The 16,022-nt window shown below is 42.4% G+C and overlaps 1 protein-coding gene and 2 long non-coding RNA genes across 9 annotated transcripts; 1 reads left to right on the top strand and 2 right to left on the bottom strand.

Annotated features, from left to right (window-relative positions):
- Positions 1-869: 869 nt before the first annotated feature.
- Positions 870-10,643, top strand: si:ch1073-184j22.1 (erythroferrone). Of its 2 annotated transcripts, XR_007883290.1 has the most exons (9): positions 877-1,507; positions 3,231-3,347; positions 4,501-4,615; positions 6,348-6,475; positions 6,586-6,697; positions 6,873-6,987; positions 7,368-7,417; positions 7,729-8,200; positions 8,393-10,643. XR_007883290.1 is itself a non-coding variant. In XM_051394405.1 (8 exons), the coding sequence occupies exons 1-8, from the start codon at positions 1,322-1,324 to the stop codon at positions 8,489-8,491; spliced, it is 918 nt and encodes a 305-aa protein (XP_051250365.1). In that variant the 5' UTR covers positions 870-1,321; the 3' UTR covers positions 8,492-10,643. The 2 variants fall into 2 exon arrangements, 1 of the variants encoding a protein (XP_051250365.1); XM_051394405.1 differs by lacking the exon at positions 7,368-7,417 and having other exon boundaries at positions 870-1,507; positions 6,873-6,954; positions 8,122-8,200.
- Positions 6,968-7,871, bottom strand: LOC127360146 (uncharacterized). Of its 6 annotated transcripts, none has more exons than XR_007883294.1 (4): positions 7,759-7,871; positions 7,608-7,697; positions 7,218-7,557; positions 6,968-7,187 (listed from the first exon to the last, which is right to left on the bottom strand). It is a non-coding gene; the product is annotated as an uncharacterized LOC127360146 (long non-coding RNA). The 6 variants fall into 6 exon arrangements; XR_007883298.1 differs by having other exon boundaries at positions 7,789-7,818; XR_007883296.1 differs by lacking the exon at positions 7,608-7,697 and having other exon boundaries at positions 7,218-7,607; positions 7,759-7,780.
- Positions 9,481-12,890, bottom strand: LOC127360154 (uncharacterized). The gene is made up of 2 exons (XR_007883310.1): positions 12,554-12,890; positions 9,481-11,600 (listed from the first exon to the last, which is right to left on the bottom strand). It is a non-coding gene; the product is annotated as an uncharacterized LOC127360154 (long non-coding RNA).
- Positions 12,891-16,022: the final 3,132 nt, after the last annotated feature.

The following is a 16,022-nucleotide window of genomic DNA, read 5'->3' as shown; positions in this document are numbered from 1 at the left end:
ACAATTAACATTGTGCATGTATTTAACAACCACAACAACAAATGTCATCATCAAGTTTTCTAGTTTTTCTCAACAATACAGGAGAGCAATGGCTACTGGTAGTCAGTGTTTATCAGACAGTTCAAATCTAGTAGAATTTAAATGTTCTTTTCAGAAAAGTCATCTTCTGACATATTAGCTGTTAAAAGCAGAAGTTGGAAGTGTTTGTTGCATTTACAATTAACAATTATCAGCCATAACAACAAAAGTAAATGTGGTCATTAAGAACAGGTTATTTGAAGTTGTTACCGTCTGCAGCATTTGTGAAATAGATTTAATGCCCAGAGATGTCTGTGGGGGGTGTGGACATATGGTAAACCCACTTGAAAGTGTCACAGATTATTCTACCAACAGTCGAATTTCAAACAAAAAACGCAGCCAGTAATGTGAGTGAGCGGCTGAAACACAAATATATATAAATAAATAAATAATTATATATATATATAATATATAGTGGATGTAAATGGAAAACATCCAGTTTTACTATTTTTTGAAACATATGTACAAATATGTGTTATACACTACATGTATATATTGTATATGTCAGAGCTGCTGCGTTAGGACCCTGGAGAGCTGAAGAGAGGAGGAGGAGGAGGAGGAGGAGGAAAGAAGGAGAAAAACAAAGTCTGGAGGCAAAGAAAGACAAACGATGGCAGAAGAGATAAAACAGAGAGACAGACGGACGCTGAGGAGACATTAAGAAAGAGACTGCAGACAGATGAAGTGACAGCTTCAGATCCACAGACAGATAGAGAGAAGAAAGACAGGAGGAAAAAGAGGAGGAGGAGGAGCCAAGGAAGAGGAGGAGGGGTCAGGGAGGTGGGAGATAAAAACAGGGTGAGCAGAGCAGAGATGTCCAAACTGAAGAGGATCAGAGGAGAAACACGCCGTCACTCGACGGAGAAGGAGGGACTGCGCTGAAAGACAAGAGAGGAAGAGGTGGAAAAGGAGGAGGAGGCACCAACCACCCACAGAGAGAAACTTTCCTCATACAGACTCACTGCTTGAAACCTCTCGCTGTATTTACGTCTGGAGGTTCAGCAGCTGAGCTTCGACTCCCTGACGAAGAAAACCTGAAAGAAAAGACGGAAAAAGACGAGAAGAAAAACTGCAGAAGAAGAGACAAACGTTGAGATGAAGAGCTCAGAGTGTTAAAGTTTCCTTCAACAGCAGACAGAACTAAAGTTCAGCTGACCTAAGAGGAGCACACTTACAGAGGTGCATCATGGGAAGTCCATAAAGACACAGACCTGAGCGCCTTCATCCACCACACCCACCCAGCATGCTGGCCAGGTTCTCCCAGGGACGGAGCTCTCCGGGTGGGGCAGGAGGGCTGCTGCTGCTCCCTCTGCTCCTGGGACTGATGATGATGATGATGACGATGGAGGCAGCGAGCGTTGAAGAACTGGAGAGCGAGGAGAGTCAGGAGATCCTGGAGGAGGAGGAGGCCACCAGCACTGAGATCCTGGTAAGAGTCACATACACAGGAAGTCAATGAGACGCTGAACCTCTTGGATCAATTATCAACAATTTCTATTGGGCTGTAACGTGAAATGTATTCATATGTTGGAAGCAGGCTGTTTCCATCCAGGAAGTTGTGCAAATTCAACCAATCTCTGATTGTTTCCTCCGACCAATCACAGCAGACCTCCATGTAGAACGCAGAGCGAGACGTCACGGGACTGCGAGAGACATTTTACTCTCGCCTTCCATTTTTAATGAATTATAAAAAACAAACTCTCATTAAAACTAACTAACAAACCTTTATTGCAAAAATAAATGCTAAAAACATCGCAACATGCATCACAGACTTTTAGAAAAGCTGCTGTCAAATCTAAAAATGTAGGATACAACAATCGGGGTTCCCACACTTTCAGGAATCACTTTCAGGACAGCAGTTGCTCACTAACAGTCTCAGGTTGGCCGTTCTCACCACAGCCTGTTTTTCCGCTGCGCTCTCGGTGGAACTGACTGCAGTTTTCCTCTAACTGTAACAAATAAACTCGACACAGAAGTTCACTGTGACTCTGTTCCATTCCTGGTGTGACACTGCAGGTCATCCACCAACAGTTTCACTCTGAATATAAACCCAGGTTTACGCAGGCCATCTGAGTGAGGGGCTGAAATTCAAATGTTCCAGAACAACACACATTATTTCCAGGTTATTTGGTAATTTTAGTCAATTTCCAGGTGTTTCCATGTATGGGAAGCTAGTCTCTAAATGTCCAGGTTTTCAAGGATGCGTGGGAACAATCTAACACCAACACATTAATCGATTAATGGATTGACAGAAAATACATCTTTAAACTGTGTTGGTAATGGATTTGATTCCTGTGAGATGATTAAATGAATAAATATGAACTCGATGACATTGAGTGAGGAGGAAATACAAACCGCAGAAACACAGAAAGTTCTCAGATCTCAGTTTTCAGACCATATTTGATATCCAAGTTAATATCTAGATTGATTAGACTGTTTACATGTATGTTAGATTCTGACTATTTTCATATTCCTAAGACCAGTTGGAGGACTGCACTGCAGGAACATTGGAGATCTGAGAACGTGGTTTTGAGGAACTTTTCTGGTTCCTACTTCAGAGTAGCTCTAGAGGGACTCTGAGTGATGATAGTGTACAGTGACTGTTCCAGACAAACACTGTTACCTGCCATACAACTACAATAACATTAACGTTAAAGTGAGCGTCTCCTCAGTAACGTGACGTTTCCTCTCAGCTCTCCTTCTTCTTTCAACCACAGTTGAAATCCACACATCTGTTTCCATCGATACACACACAGCTCCGACAACGCTGGCCTCCATCGCTTTGTGCTGTTGTCATAGAAACGGCTGAAAGCATGTTGCTTCACGTTGGCGAACTCAAACAGAAAGAAAACAGTTGAAGGTAAAGTTCTCCAGGGAAAAGTGTCTGGTCCACAAACACCTCATATTCGTTATTATTATTATTGTTGCTGTTGTTTATTCGCTGTGTCCATGGAAATGACATTGAACGCAGACATAAAGGCTTCCTCATGCAGAAAAGTTTATCGTCTGACACTATGAAGGCAATCTGAGTGAACTTTTGCCAGGATATTTGGTCCTTTTAATCAGATTTCTCGGTTTTCCAGGATGTGTGGGAACCCTGATTATTGTCTCTTGAGAACACACACTGACCTGTTGGGTTTTGTGTCCTCCAGGAGCCGCTGTCCTCCGATCTGTCCAGAGTGTCTCCTCTCAGCTCCTGGCTGATCTTCAGAAGAAACTCCAACAAGGGGGACAACCGCAGAACCAAAGGGTCCAGGAGGACCTCCAAGGTCAGACAGATCTCTAACTGCACAGCAGGATGAAAAGTCCGATCTCAAATATGAACATATATATATATATATATATATATCAGCGACATTACTGCTTCTTGTCAATATCTATACAGTGATAGAAATAATGGATACCAGTTGGATTTAAATAGGCACAAAGAAAATATACAAACAAGTAAATAAAGAATAAATACAAATATAATAAAATAAATATATATATAATATAAAGACTTTTTTAGTTTTAACTGCTTTGAAGTTATTGTCTTATTATATAAATCCATTACTTTCTTGAAAACATGAGCCTCCATGTTAGCAGATGGAACAACTCAAACCCAAAGATTGTTTCTGTCATTTAAGGTCATTTTTATCAGGCTGATGTTTGTTCAAGTGTTTATTTTCATCTCCATCAAACTGTTGGAAACACAGACTAGTTCATTAGATAACAGAGCGGATTTGTTGGTTAAACAATCTCAGTGTCCAGTTTATTAAGAACCGCCGCTAAAACTAAGTTAACCAAATCCAAAAGTCCTGTAACATCTGTCCACAACATTTATATCAATTAGGTTAAATAACAGAAAAGTGGGAAGGGAAATCTATTACAGGACTATAAATGTTCTACATGTAGTTGATTCAATCAATAATCAGAAGCTGTCACACTGACTGTTTACCATCCACATTTGAACCGGATGAAGGATTTTAGTCATCGGACGTCTGGATCTTAACTTATCAGAGAAACAACCTGAGCTAACGTTAGCAGCAGCTCGGCTCGCAGCCCCTCCGGGACGTCCTTTGTCTGTCCAACAGCGTGGGAGAAGCAGTGATTGTTAAGGTGGAACTGCTTTATTCAGTGTGTTTAAGGTGGAACTGCTTTATTCAGTGTGTTTAGTGGTTTTAATCAGCGGGTCTGTTTGTGTTGGAGAGGAGGAGACCTCTGTGGATCATTGGGCTCCCGGTAGAAACCTCCTGAACCATGAACACTGAAGGAATCCTAACCGGGAGAAGCTGACTGCAATGACGCCAATGGTGGTGAAGACAACAACTCCCATGATCCCACGCTGCTTCACCACCTCATCACACTTTGTTTTGTTTTGTAAAGCTCATAAATAACATTTAAAAGTCACAATATACACCTAATATTTGTGTGTCTTTGCAGCATGGTCTTCCAGGCCCCCCAGGCCCTCCGGGACCCCAGGGGCCTCCGGGCCCCCCCGCCCCCCTGCTGCCCCAACAACAGGAGCTCATCCAGGAGCTGCAGCTCAAACTGAGAGGTGAGATACAGAGAGACTGAGGGCTTCAGTTCAAACTGACGAAGCTATGCTAGGAGTTTCCCCCTGCTTCCAGTCTTTGTGCTAAGCTAGGCTAACCACATCCTGACTCTAAGAACAAGAGGGTTGACATTTATGTTTTCAGTAAAGAAAATGATGAAATCTTAAGAATGTGTTTAGTTCTGAGTTCTTAGAGTTAATTAATGCAAACATTCCTCCGAACCTGGATCCAGACAGCAGACTGTTCGGCTTCATTTTCACATCATTTCCTTCAATTTTTCACTTTCACTCAGTGATTTCTGTATGTAGGTTATATAAACACAGTGTGTGTGTGTGTGTGTGTGTGTGTGTGTGTGTGTGGAGGCAGGCTGTCTGAGTCCCTAATAGGGGTAATTTTGTGGAGTGTGGATGTGACTTGGCTCAGCAGCAGGATTCCTGACATTCCTGCTGACTGATGGTGTGTCTTTGTTACTTTCTGCCTGTTTGTGAGTGAATTTGTTCGTTTGTGCTTGTTTTCCTGCGTCAGGTTGCGTCTGTGTGTCTTCATATTCTGCAGTAGTTTGAATGAGTTTACTTTTGGTCAATAACTTCAGGCTGAAGATTACTGAAACCTACAAACACCCAGACAGTAAAAATCTGAATGTGATCATCATCTCATTAATGCCATTGTGTTGACACATTTACATCATAACTGCACACAGCAACAAACTGCCTGCTGAGGACGGCCGATCCATCGCCACATCGTACGTTAGCTCCATGGGGATTGATCGAGCAGAGGTTTGTCGTCTGACATCAGTCTGTGTCCCAATAAAGTTATTTTAAGGTTAGCTATTGATCAGCTCCACGTTCAGCGGATGAAAACATCTGCTGAGAAAATAAATAGAGCATAAATTTGTATTTTTAGATTCCTGGTTCTCAAACTAAGGAGGTACCTGAGCTCCCTCTGGTGGAGGAATCTCTGAAATATTTCTAGAATATGGAATACATTAATTTAATGGGGAACTCTAGCCATTTCTTCACTGGTTTTCACTTTTGTCGTCGCATGTTTTCTCAACGAGCTCCCCCTACAGCTCTGGGACGTATATTTCAAAACACTGTCGTAAAAAAACTCACCTGCAGCCCCTCCTCCCCCTTTCTACCACTGCTGATGTGCATTTGTTGCCGGGCAACTTTTTCGTGTGGAGCAATGTCTACCGAGGTGGGTAATACATTCATCGTCACTTGTCCTTATAGCTGGCGTGGCTAACTGGTATTGAGGAGGGCGTGTGCGTTTATGTTTAATTGCCGTAAAGCAGTCTGTGTTTCTTGATCGTTCTCACTTCGCACGATACTTCCTATTTCCAACTTAACAGGACGGTAGTCCCAAAGTTGCAAGGTTCGTTTTGGGGAGCAGGGAAAGTCACCCTTTTCACGGGAACAGGCCATTTAACCATCCAAATGATTTCTAAACGGGTTTGTTAAGTTGAAATAGTTGCCAAGTTCCCCTTTAAGAACATATAATACTGTCAAAAAACGACTACATTTCAAGTGAAAATACTTGCGGTGCGTTGCACCAAATGTGAAGTGAATTTTCTCCCTGCGTTACTAAATATTCTCCCTTTAACCCATCTCACTGCGGGGGTATGAGCGTTACACTGCGTGAACCATAACAATTAGATTACAGCAAAACACTCCTACTGACCGCAGTCTGTGTGTCTCCTCCTCCTCCTCCTCCTCCTCCTCCTCCTCCCCTCAGATATGACAGCAGGAGTGTGTTTTCTGTGCGATCGGCCTCCTCGTGTGTCCACCTCCTTCCTCAGTCGCCTCCCGCAGGCCATCACTGTCCCGCGGCGCAGCCTGTTAGAGCTGCAGCCATTCAGCCAGGTGATACACACACACACACACACACACACACACACACACACACACACACGCACACAGGTGAGATTACAGATTATATTTGAATTCCTATGTTTGACCTTTGACCACTGCAGCCTTCAGACTCAGAGCGGAGCCTCCAGAGGGGACAGACCTTCAACAGCAGCTCCGGCCGATACATGGCGCCCGTCTCCGGCTTCTACCAGCTGACCGCCAGCCTCCTAATAGGTGACGCACATACACCCTGAAACCATTAATCAAATAATCTATTGACAGAAAATCAATGGTTGAAGTCATTTTTCTGATTCTCAAACGGTTTGGTGCTTTTTCCTTTGAATGACTGTAATAATGTGCGTGTGTGTGTGTGTGTGTGTGTGTGTGTGTGTGTGTGTGTGTGTGTCAGAGTCTGGTGACAGAGTCCAGATCCGGATCAGAGACAGTGTGAGAGCCGCAATCTGCATTGAATCACTCTGCCAGAGCAACCTGTGAGTACTGTACCTCTCTCTACCTCTCTCTACCTCTCTCTACCACTCTCTACCACTCTCTACCACTCTCTACTACTCTCTACCTCTCTCTATCTCTCTCTACCACTCTCTACTACTCTCTACCTCTCTCTACCTCTCTCTACTACTCTCTACCTCTCTCTACCGCTCTCTACCTCTCTCTACTACTCTCTACCTCTCTCTACCTCTCTCTACTGCTCTCTACCGCTCTCTACCTCTCTCTACTGCTCTCTACCTCTCTCTACCTCTCTCTACTACTCTCTACCTCTCTCTACCTCTCTCTAATACTCTCTACCTCTCTTTACTACTCTCTACCTCTCTCTACCTCTCTTTACTACTCTCTACCTCTCTCTACTACTCTCTACCTCTCTCTACCTCTCTCTACCACTCTCTACCTCTCTCTACCTCTCTCTACCTCTCTCTACTACTCTCTACCTCTCTCTACCTCTCTCTACTACTCTCTACCTCTCTCTACCTCTCTCTACCTCTCTCTACTACTCTCTACCTCTCTCTACCTCTCTCTACTACTCTCTACCTCTCTCTACCGCTCTCTACCTCTCTCTACTACTCTCTACCTCTCTCTACCTCTCTCTACTGCTCTCTACCGCTCTCTACCTCTCTCTACTACTCTCTACCTCTCTCTACTACTCTCTACCTCTCTTTACTACTCTCTACCTCTCTCTACCTCTCTTTACTACTCTCTACCTCTCTCTACTACTCTCTACCTCTCTCTTACCTCTCTCTACCTCTCTCTACCTCTCTCTACCTCTCTCTACTACTCTCTACCTCTCTCTACCTCTCTCTACCACTCTCTACCTCTCTCTACCTCTCTCTACCACTCTCTACTACTCTCTACCTCTCTCTACCTCTCTCTTCTGCTCTCTACTGCTTTCTACCTCTCTCTACCTCTCTCTACCACTCTTTACTACTCTCTACCTCTCTCTACCGCTCTCTTCTGCTTTTTATCTCTGTCTACCTCTCTCTACTGCTCTCTACCTTTCTCTACTACTTTCTACCTCTCTTTACCTCTCTCTACCTCTCTCAGTTTGTCATGTTTCACTCATTCGTGGATTTCCTTTCATGTCTGACCTGTCTTTACATGAATGTGTGTGTGTGTGTGTGTGTGTGTGTGTGTGTGTGTGTGTTTAGGTCTGTAGAGTCTGTGATGGGCGTGGCTGCTGCTGGAGGAACATTCAGCATCTTACTGACAGGAACACTTTATCTGCAGGTACGTCACACTGCTTTCGCTTTTAGACTGATTAATCTTTAAATTCAATTCCTTTATGTCGAGAGCTGCCCTGTAATTGTTGTTTTTTCTACAAATGATTGTTGACTAGAACCAAGTAGAGGAAGAAATAACTTCTGTTTCTGCTTTATGTATGAACAATATCAGTGTCTGACCTTGTTTGTTTGTGTGCAGACCGGAGAGTACGTGTCGGTGTTTGTGGACAACGCCACCGGCTCAGCCATCAGTGTCCTGCAGGACTCTCTGTTCTCTGGTATCCTGCTGGGAGTCTGAACAATTTATAATCAGAGATCATATGTCTCGCCACACAGATACAGACTTGTTACCCTGCAGTGATTTCTCCATGCACCACCTGTACATCATCATCTGCTCCAGAATGTTGGTGTTCCTGGACGAGACTTTGAACACTTGAACTGGACTCCAGCTACACCTGGCACATTACGAGTCCGCTTGGATCCACTCTGGTATTCCAGCAGCACCCGGCCAGACCTGATTAGACTGGACCTGACCCTACTTTAGTCTGAACTGGGTCACAAGGAGCAGTTTACTTTATAAATTATCTGATCTGATATCTGTCAACAAGTCTCTGTGATGTGGGCTTGGAGGGATCAGAATAAACCACATGACAAACTGCAGCTCTGCTTCCAATCCCTGTAAATTCTGGCCGAACTTTTCCACAAATTTTACCAGTCACTCTGGGTTCTGGTGAGTTGAGCCATACATCGTCAAGCTACTGCAGATTTTATTCTCACTGGAACAAGTTGCCTTCTGTTTTTTTTAGGAATTATACAACAATATTGCCACTGTTTTTACTTTCTTCCGCAATTTAATTGCAAAAAATGCCAGAAAACATCATAACATGCATCACAAATTTTTGGAAAAGCTGCTGTGAAATCAGACATTTTAGGCCACAACAATCCCAAAAAAGCCCCAAATTTCCTGAGGGGCTTATTGGCGCCCGTTTATTGTCAACTGTGTCAGAAATAGTTTAACACTCAAAAGCTGTGTTTACATCAAAATGTGTCGCAGATTTCTGCTAAATTGGCAAAAGAAAATGCGAATTAATATTTGTTGCCATCCACTACTGTTACTTGATAATTAGGAGTTGATTTATGAGATAAGCAGTAGGTGGCGCCAGTTCTCCAGTCAGAAAACCAGAAGAAGAGATCGCAACAAGACGACGTAATTAAAAGAGCAGCAGTGGAACCTCAAACAGTGAAACTCAACAGGTTGGCTCAAGATGAATCAGTATGAGAATTCAATTCAATTCAATTCAATTTTATTTGTATAGCTCCAATTCATAACAGAAGTTATCTCAGGACACTTTTTAAATAGAGCAGGTCTAGACCGAACTCCTTATAACATTATTTACAGAGACCCAACAGTACCACCATGAGCAAGACCTTGGCGACAGCAGCAAGGAAAAACTTCCCTTTAAGAGGCAGAAACCTCGGACAGACGCTTCGGCTCTAGGTGGGTGGTCGTCTGTCTCGACCAGTTGGGGTGAGAGAGAGAGAGAGAGAGAGAGAGAGAGAGAGACAGACAGACAGACAGACAGACAGACAGAGAGAGAGACAGACAGACAGGTGCACAGCAACAACAGAATGAAGAATGACGCAGAGATCCTGACAAATGAGTGCTGAATGCCGGCGGTAATATTGTATGATACCCTCATTCATTTCCAAAGAGAACTCACAATAAGAATCCCAAGTCTGTATCTTTGAGCGCGACCGACGTCCCTCTTTCAGTCTGACATCTGTTTGTCCAGACAGATGTGTCAGAGCCTTTCTAGTCTGTTCACATATTTATTGGACGAAGCTACAATCTGTGGACTGAGACTCTGCAGAAGGAGGAGAGCAAAGTGTCTGGCTCACAGAGAGTTGATTCAACGTGGACGTTTGGGTGACTGAGTGCTGAGAATTACTTCTCATGTTCAGTAATTCTCAATATCAGAGGTGAAATCATCTGCCATTCACTTCTTGGAGTATCCTCTGGTGGACGTTAGATGAACTGCAGCCGTGGTTGTTGATCTTTGACAACCTTTACTCGACTGATCTTTGAAAGGCTGATGATATTTATGTATTTCACTCTTCAGTAAATCTTAATATTTAAGCAGTTTTGTGCTAAAGGGTTACCAGTATTCAGATTTTCTACAAGAACAAAACTAAAAACTGATGAGTTTTAGCGGCAAAAAGACATTTGAGGAAAATATTGTTAATTATCACCTGAACATGAGCAGTGTCCTCAACATCAACCTGCTCATCAATGTTTCTAATGAGGAACAACAGCAGTGTTTCTCTGTACAGTTTGATTCAATGATCATATGATGTCTTTATTTTACTTTAATATTAATATTTATTCTCTGGATGTGATTAACAAGTTGTGAATAATTCTGATAATAAAACCTTTCTACTCGCTCTCTAAATGTCTGTATTTTCAGTATTTCTGCCACCAGGGGTCTCTCCCATCAAAACAATAACAGAAGAGGAAGTGTGATGAGGTGGTGAAGCAGCAGATGGTAAACATGTGGCTGCAGACTGGATGAAAAGTCCATTTGTATCAGCTATTTAACCCGTCACCTGAATGAAATGATGATTTCTCTGAGTTTGAACATTAAGTTTAATAAGTAAAATTTAAAACAACTAAAATCTCCAAACTGTGGTGAAACCCTGTTAGTCTTTCTTTTCCTGAATCAACAGGACTCAGAAGGACAAATTAAAATCTGTCTGATTTACATGTTACTTCTTGTTGGCTCAGCAGTTAGTCAGCATCCTGCTGACTGTTTCTGCAGCTGTTCAATAAACAACATGCAGACCAACTGTTCACTCTCTCTCTTTTACACAACTGCTCTTTATAAAACATGCTGAACCACACATTCATCTTTTACACATAAACAAACACACACTGCTGAATACACACAGTGTTTTGGAGGTGGGTCGAGGTGAGATCATCATACTCATAAAGTGGCGCCTTATGCTTGGCAGGAGGCCAGGACAGCACACACACACCCACACATACAGCCCGAGTTACCGTACAAGGCGTGCCGACAGAATAATGAGGGCTGCTGACAGCAAGGCTCAGTACACACCCACACCCACACACTTTTACTTATGTCACTTTTGGGGACATAGACTTGCATTCATTTTCTGGAGACATAAACTAACCCGCTAATCTAACCATCACCACTACTAGCCTAGCCTTAAAGTTACCATGAAACAGGAAGCACAGTGCTGTTTGCTTCCTCATATTTACATGTTTCCTGTAAAAACTTGGTAGCCAGGCAGGGACTTGTTGCGGCCAATACCGCTGAATGTGTGCTACGTCCCTCCAATCAATCTGCTACAGCGGTCCCATTAGCTGACTCTGCCGGACTTGGAACTCCCTGTGAACAGAGGACAATTTGTTGACAGGGAATACGGTACAGACAGGCCAGCTGACAGTCTTGCCTGGGCCCGGGACGAGATCATCTTAGATGCCCCCCCCCCCACGCCCAGATCTCTCCTTTTCCTCTGCTCTTCCTCTCCTCTGCTCTTCCTCTCCTTCCAATAACAATGTTTGTGTGCATGGTTTCTTTCATGTTCTGGAAATCTCTCATAAAGCTTTCGGTAAATTTCGAATTTAGCAATTTTCCTACTTCAAAGGAGAACAGCAAGCATGGTAGGCAAAATAAGGCCTTTTTGAGCTGCTATATCCAGTCCCTATCGATTTTTTCCTTTCCATTGTGGGATGTGGAATATGTCAGATAGTTTGGGAATTCCCTGCCCTCTGCATCTGCTGGCAATTCCAACACAAATAAAAAGATGTTATGTAACTCAAATATTACACTATTTTTTCCACAAATAGGCCTATTTTAAAAAAATTTTTAAAAAATTCCATAATTTAATGAGGGCCCAGTACCCCCCCTACCCTGGGCCCGGGACAACAGACCCGTTTGTCCCCCCCTATCGGCGGGCGTGGGTACAGAGGTGGGTTTTCTTTTGCAGTTTCAGTCCTGGCAACCAAGAACTGGGTGGGCTAATGTTAGCTGCACTAACTAGCTAACAGCATCTAACATTACCATTTGCTTTTTACTTTGCAGTGGTTAGAACCACTGAAGACACACAACAAAGGGCGGCAGGTCCGACCTGAACCCATGGACGCTGCGGCAAGGACCAAGACCCTGATTAGTTTGTGGTCAAAACTGTCTTCTTTTGAGCAAGCTTAAGCCAGTTCGATATTGACCTTGGAAACAAATCAATCATACTAACTGTCTACTAGCCTTTCCTTGAAATTTCCTCACAGCATCTGAAGTTCACAAACTCTTAATCATTATATCACAGCAACATGAACACATACCAAGAATTCAAGTGCAAATTCCAAATACTCCAACAAATACTCCAGGAAACCAAGGTTGTTCTTCTGCTTCACACAGACAGAGACAGACAATAAGATTCATCTTCAAGAAGACTCAAAGTGAAAGTAACTTTCAGAGAACAGGGAGTGACTGACTGGTTTCCTGTTGGAGCTGCCTGCTGTGCTTTCAGCTGCACTCACAGACAAAATGGCTTCCAGATTAGAGGAAGATCTCTGCTGTCCTGTCTGCCACGACATCTTTAAAGATCCGGTCATCCTGTCATGTAGCCACAGCTTCTGTAAAGACTGTCTGAAGAGCTGGTGGACAGAGAAAGTAACACGTGAGTGTCCAGTTTGTAAGAGAAGACATTCAAGGGAAGGTCTACCTCCTAACTTGGCTTTAAAGAACCTGTGTGAGAGTTTCTTACAGGAGAGAGATCAGAGATCTTCAGAGGCTCTCTGCAGTCTGCACTCTGAGAAACTCAAACTCTTCTGTCTGGACCATCAGCAGACAGTGTGTCACATCTGCAGAGATTCAGAAAAACACACCAACCACAGATTCAGACCCATTGATGAAGCTGCACAGGATCACAAAGAGGAGCTCCAGAAATCTCTGAAGCCTTTAAAGGAGAAGTTAAAGGTTTGTGAAAGAGTTAAAGGGAAGTTGAAAGTGAAACAGCAAAACACATGAAGGTTAGGTGCTTACCATGCTTTACAAAGCTTTGTCGGTCAAACAAGGTCCTTCTGCTGCTGTTCAACTTGTGGGTTTGGTGGGAGGGGCTTAGCGGAGTGATACAAGGCAGCAGAGAGAGACAGAAGGTTTTGTATTGTGTATGTTAAAACTGCCTAGCCCAGTTTAAATAATGAATAAAATATTGTATGCATCATAAAATAGTAAAAAAAAAATCCTCTCAGTCTCTAAGAGTCTGATGTGACGTCTTTAAATGTTTGATTTTGTTTGACCAGAAGTCCATAAACCAAAGATATTCAGTTTACTGAACTGAGACACTAGAGAGGCTGGAGCCATTGAACTCCACCATATTAATTAAAGCTCCAATGACATCACTGTAAAATAATATTCATTGGTATATTTTCACAAGTGTACAATCACCTGATAATAAAAATCGTTGTGTTTTATTTACTTTTCAAGTACAGTATAACAATAAATAGTAAAAACATCTGTTACTTCAAACTCTATTATTGATTGTGAGGATTTGATTGGGGTGGGGTTCATGATGTAGATGGGGGGATACACACACCATCAGTGCACTTGGTTTGTCCTGTTGTTTCGTATTCCAAATACAAAATATTAAAAGCTAAAAAAGAAACTAATAATATAAATAAGTAATAAACAAAAAAAATTAAATGCCTTTTTAATAACAGAAAGTAAAGAAAAAAAGTGAACTATGAATTAAAGATCATTGTTTTCATCAAGTTTATTCTTCTTAAAAGACTAATCAGTATTGAGAGTTGGTCGAGACAGACGACCACCCACCTAGAGCCGGAGGATCTGTCCTAGGTTTCTGCCTTTTAACAGGCAGTGTTTCCTTGCCCTTGTCGCCAAGGTCTTGCTCATGGTGGTACTGTTGGGTCTCTGTAATTAATGTTAAAGAGTTCGGTCTAGACCTGCTCTATTTGAAAAGTGTCCTGAGATAACTTCTGTTATGAATTGGCGCTATACAAATAAAATTGAATTGAATTGAATTGAATTGAATATATTCCAGCCTATGGGTAGGGTAAGGTTCTCTTTTTTCAACATTGTACCCACTGCCCCATCAGTGTCGGATTTATTAAATCCAGACGATCTAGAAATAACTAGCTGACTGAGACACTGGTGGACTTGATCCAGACAAGCTGACTGACAGACTGGTGGACTGGATCCAGACTAGCTGACTGAGACACTGGTGGACTGGATCCAGACTAGCTGACTGAGACACTGGTGGACTGGATCCAGACTAGCTGACTGAGACACTGGTGGACTGGATCCAGACTAGCTGACTGACAGACTGGTGGACTGGATCCAGACTAGCTGACTGAGACACTGGTGGACTGGCTTCATGCTGTCTGTTGGATATCTATATACTGATGTAAGAATAAAGGAGCGTTCAGGATTCACCCACCTCTTGTTAAACAAACCATGTGCTGACTCAGTTGGTTTGTCAGTGGTTGATCCAGGTGGAGGATGTTGTGTCGGCTTGATTTTTTAAAAACAAATTCTGTGAAATACTGAACATGAATTTGGATTTTTTTTCTTTCATTGCTGAACTTTGTATAACATTTGTGGAATCAGAAAACCTTCATCATAAAAACATTTTCTGATCACATTCTTTCCACATTTCTTATCCATGTTAACCCCCACTTGTATTCTACAAAGACCCTGACAGCTCTTACCATCTTTTCACACCAATCAGAGGCAGAGGAGGGACAAACAGCAGGGGTGTCCAGACGTTTGGATCTAATTGAATTTTTCTGAGGTGCTCTTTGGATAAGGACACGTGTGGACACATAAAGCACCAAAGAACTCCAAGACACCCCTCTTTTAAACAATTAGAATGCTTTTACATTCATGATGTGGTAAAGTTAGACCTAAAAACATCAAGCCTCCATCTCCATCCTACTTACAGCTGCTGCAGCGTCAATGAGCTGAACAGGTTTCATCTGAGGGAGAAATATAATTATTACATCTCAAAGTGTCATAATTCTCCCAGCAACTGACTCTTCATCAGTTCTCATCTACCTTTGTACATCAGGTGACACAGCGGCCGGGTCGAGCTGTTTACAGCAGAAATAAACACGTTTACTGCAGAAATAAACACGTTTACTGCAGTAAACAAACATGTTTACAGCATCCATCATGGTTCTTACAGTATATGAAACTGGTCGACAGGCTAACTTTAAGTAAAAATGACTGAATAAGTGATGCAGTTGATTCATTCGTCACATAAAAGGAAGAATAATAAAGTTGTTAAAGAATGCAGAGCTAACACACTGTCCACTGAGTGTATGTGTTAATGCTGATAATGGACTCACTGTTCATCCTGAGTCCATCCCAGTGCAATACCAGAGGTGGGCCAGCAGAGGTCACCATACTCCTGTAATATAAAACACATAAAGCCCTCATACAGTACTTTGCATTCATATTGTACAATACACACAGTATCATGTTTAACCTGTGAGGAGGGCTGGTTGTCTCTACTCTATCAGACCCACTGTAACGTAATGCCAGTGCACACTGGGTAAAAAACTAAATGTATCCGATTGATCAGTGATATATATATATATATATATATATATATATATATATATATATATATATATATATATATATATATATTATACTAACTAATAACACTTACAGGATAGAGAATATATATAGAGAATATATCCCTCCCACCCCCTCCACACAACACTGGACGAGCTAAAGAGCAGCTTCAGCAACAGACTCATTCAACCACGCTGCTCTAAGGAACGA

This window comes from Dicentrarchus labrax, unplaced genomic scaffold (assembly GCF_905237075.1).
Source record: "Dicentrarchus labrax unplaced genomic scaffold, dlabrax2021, whole genome shotgun sequence".
Lineage (NCBI taxonomy): Eukaryota > Metazoa > Chordata > Actinopteri > Moronidae > Dicentrarchus > Dicentrarchus labrax.
Note: the sequence above shows the minus strand (reverse complement) of the source record. Positions and strands in the feature narration are given on the sequence as shown.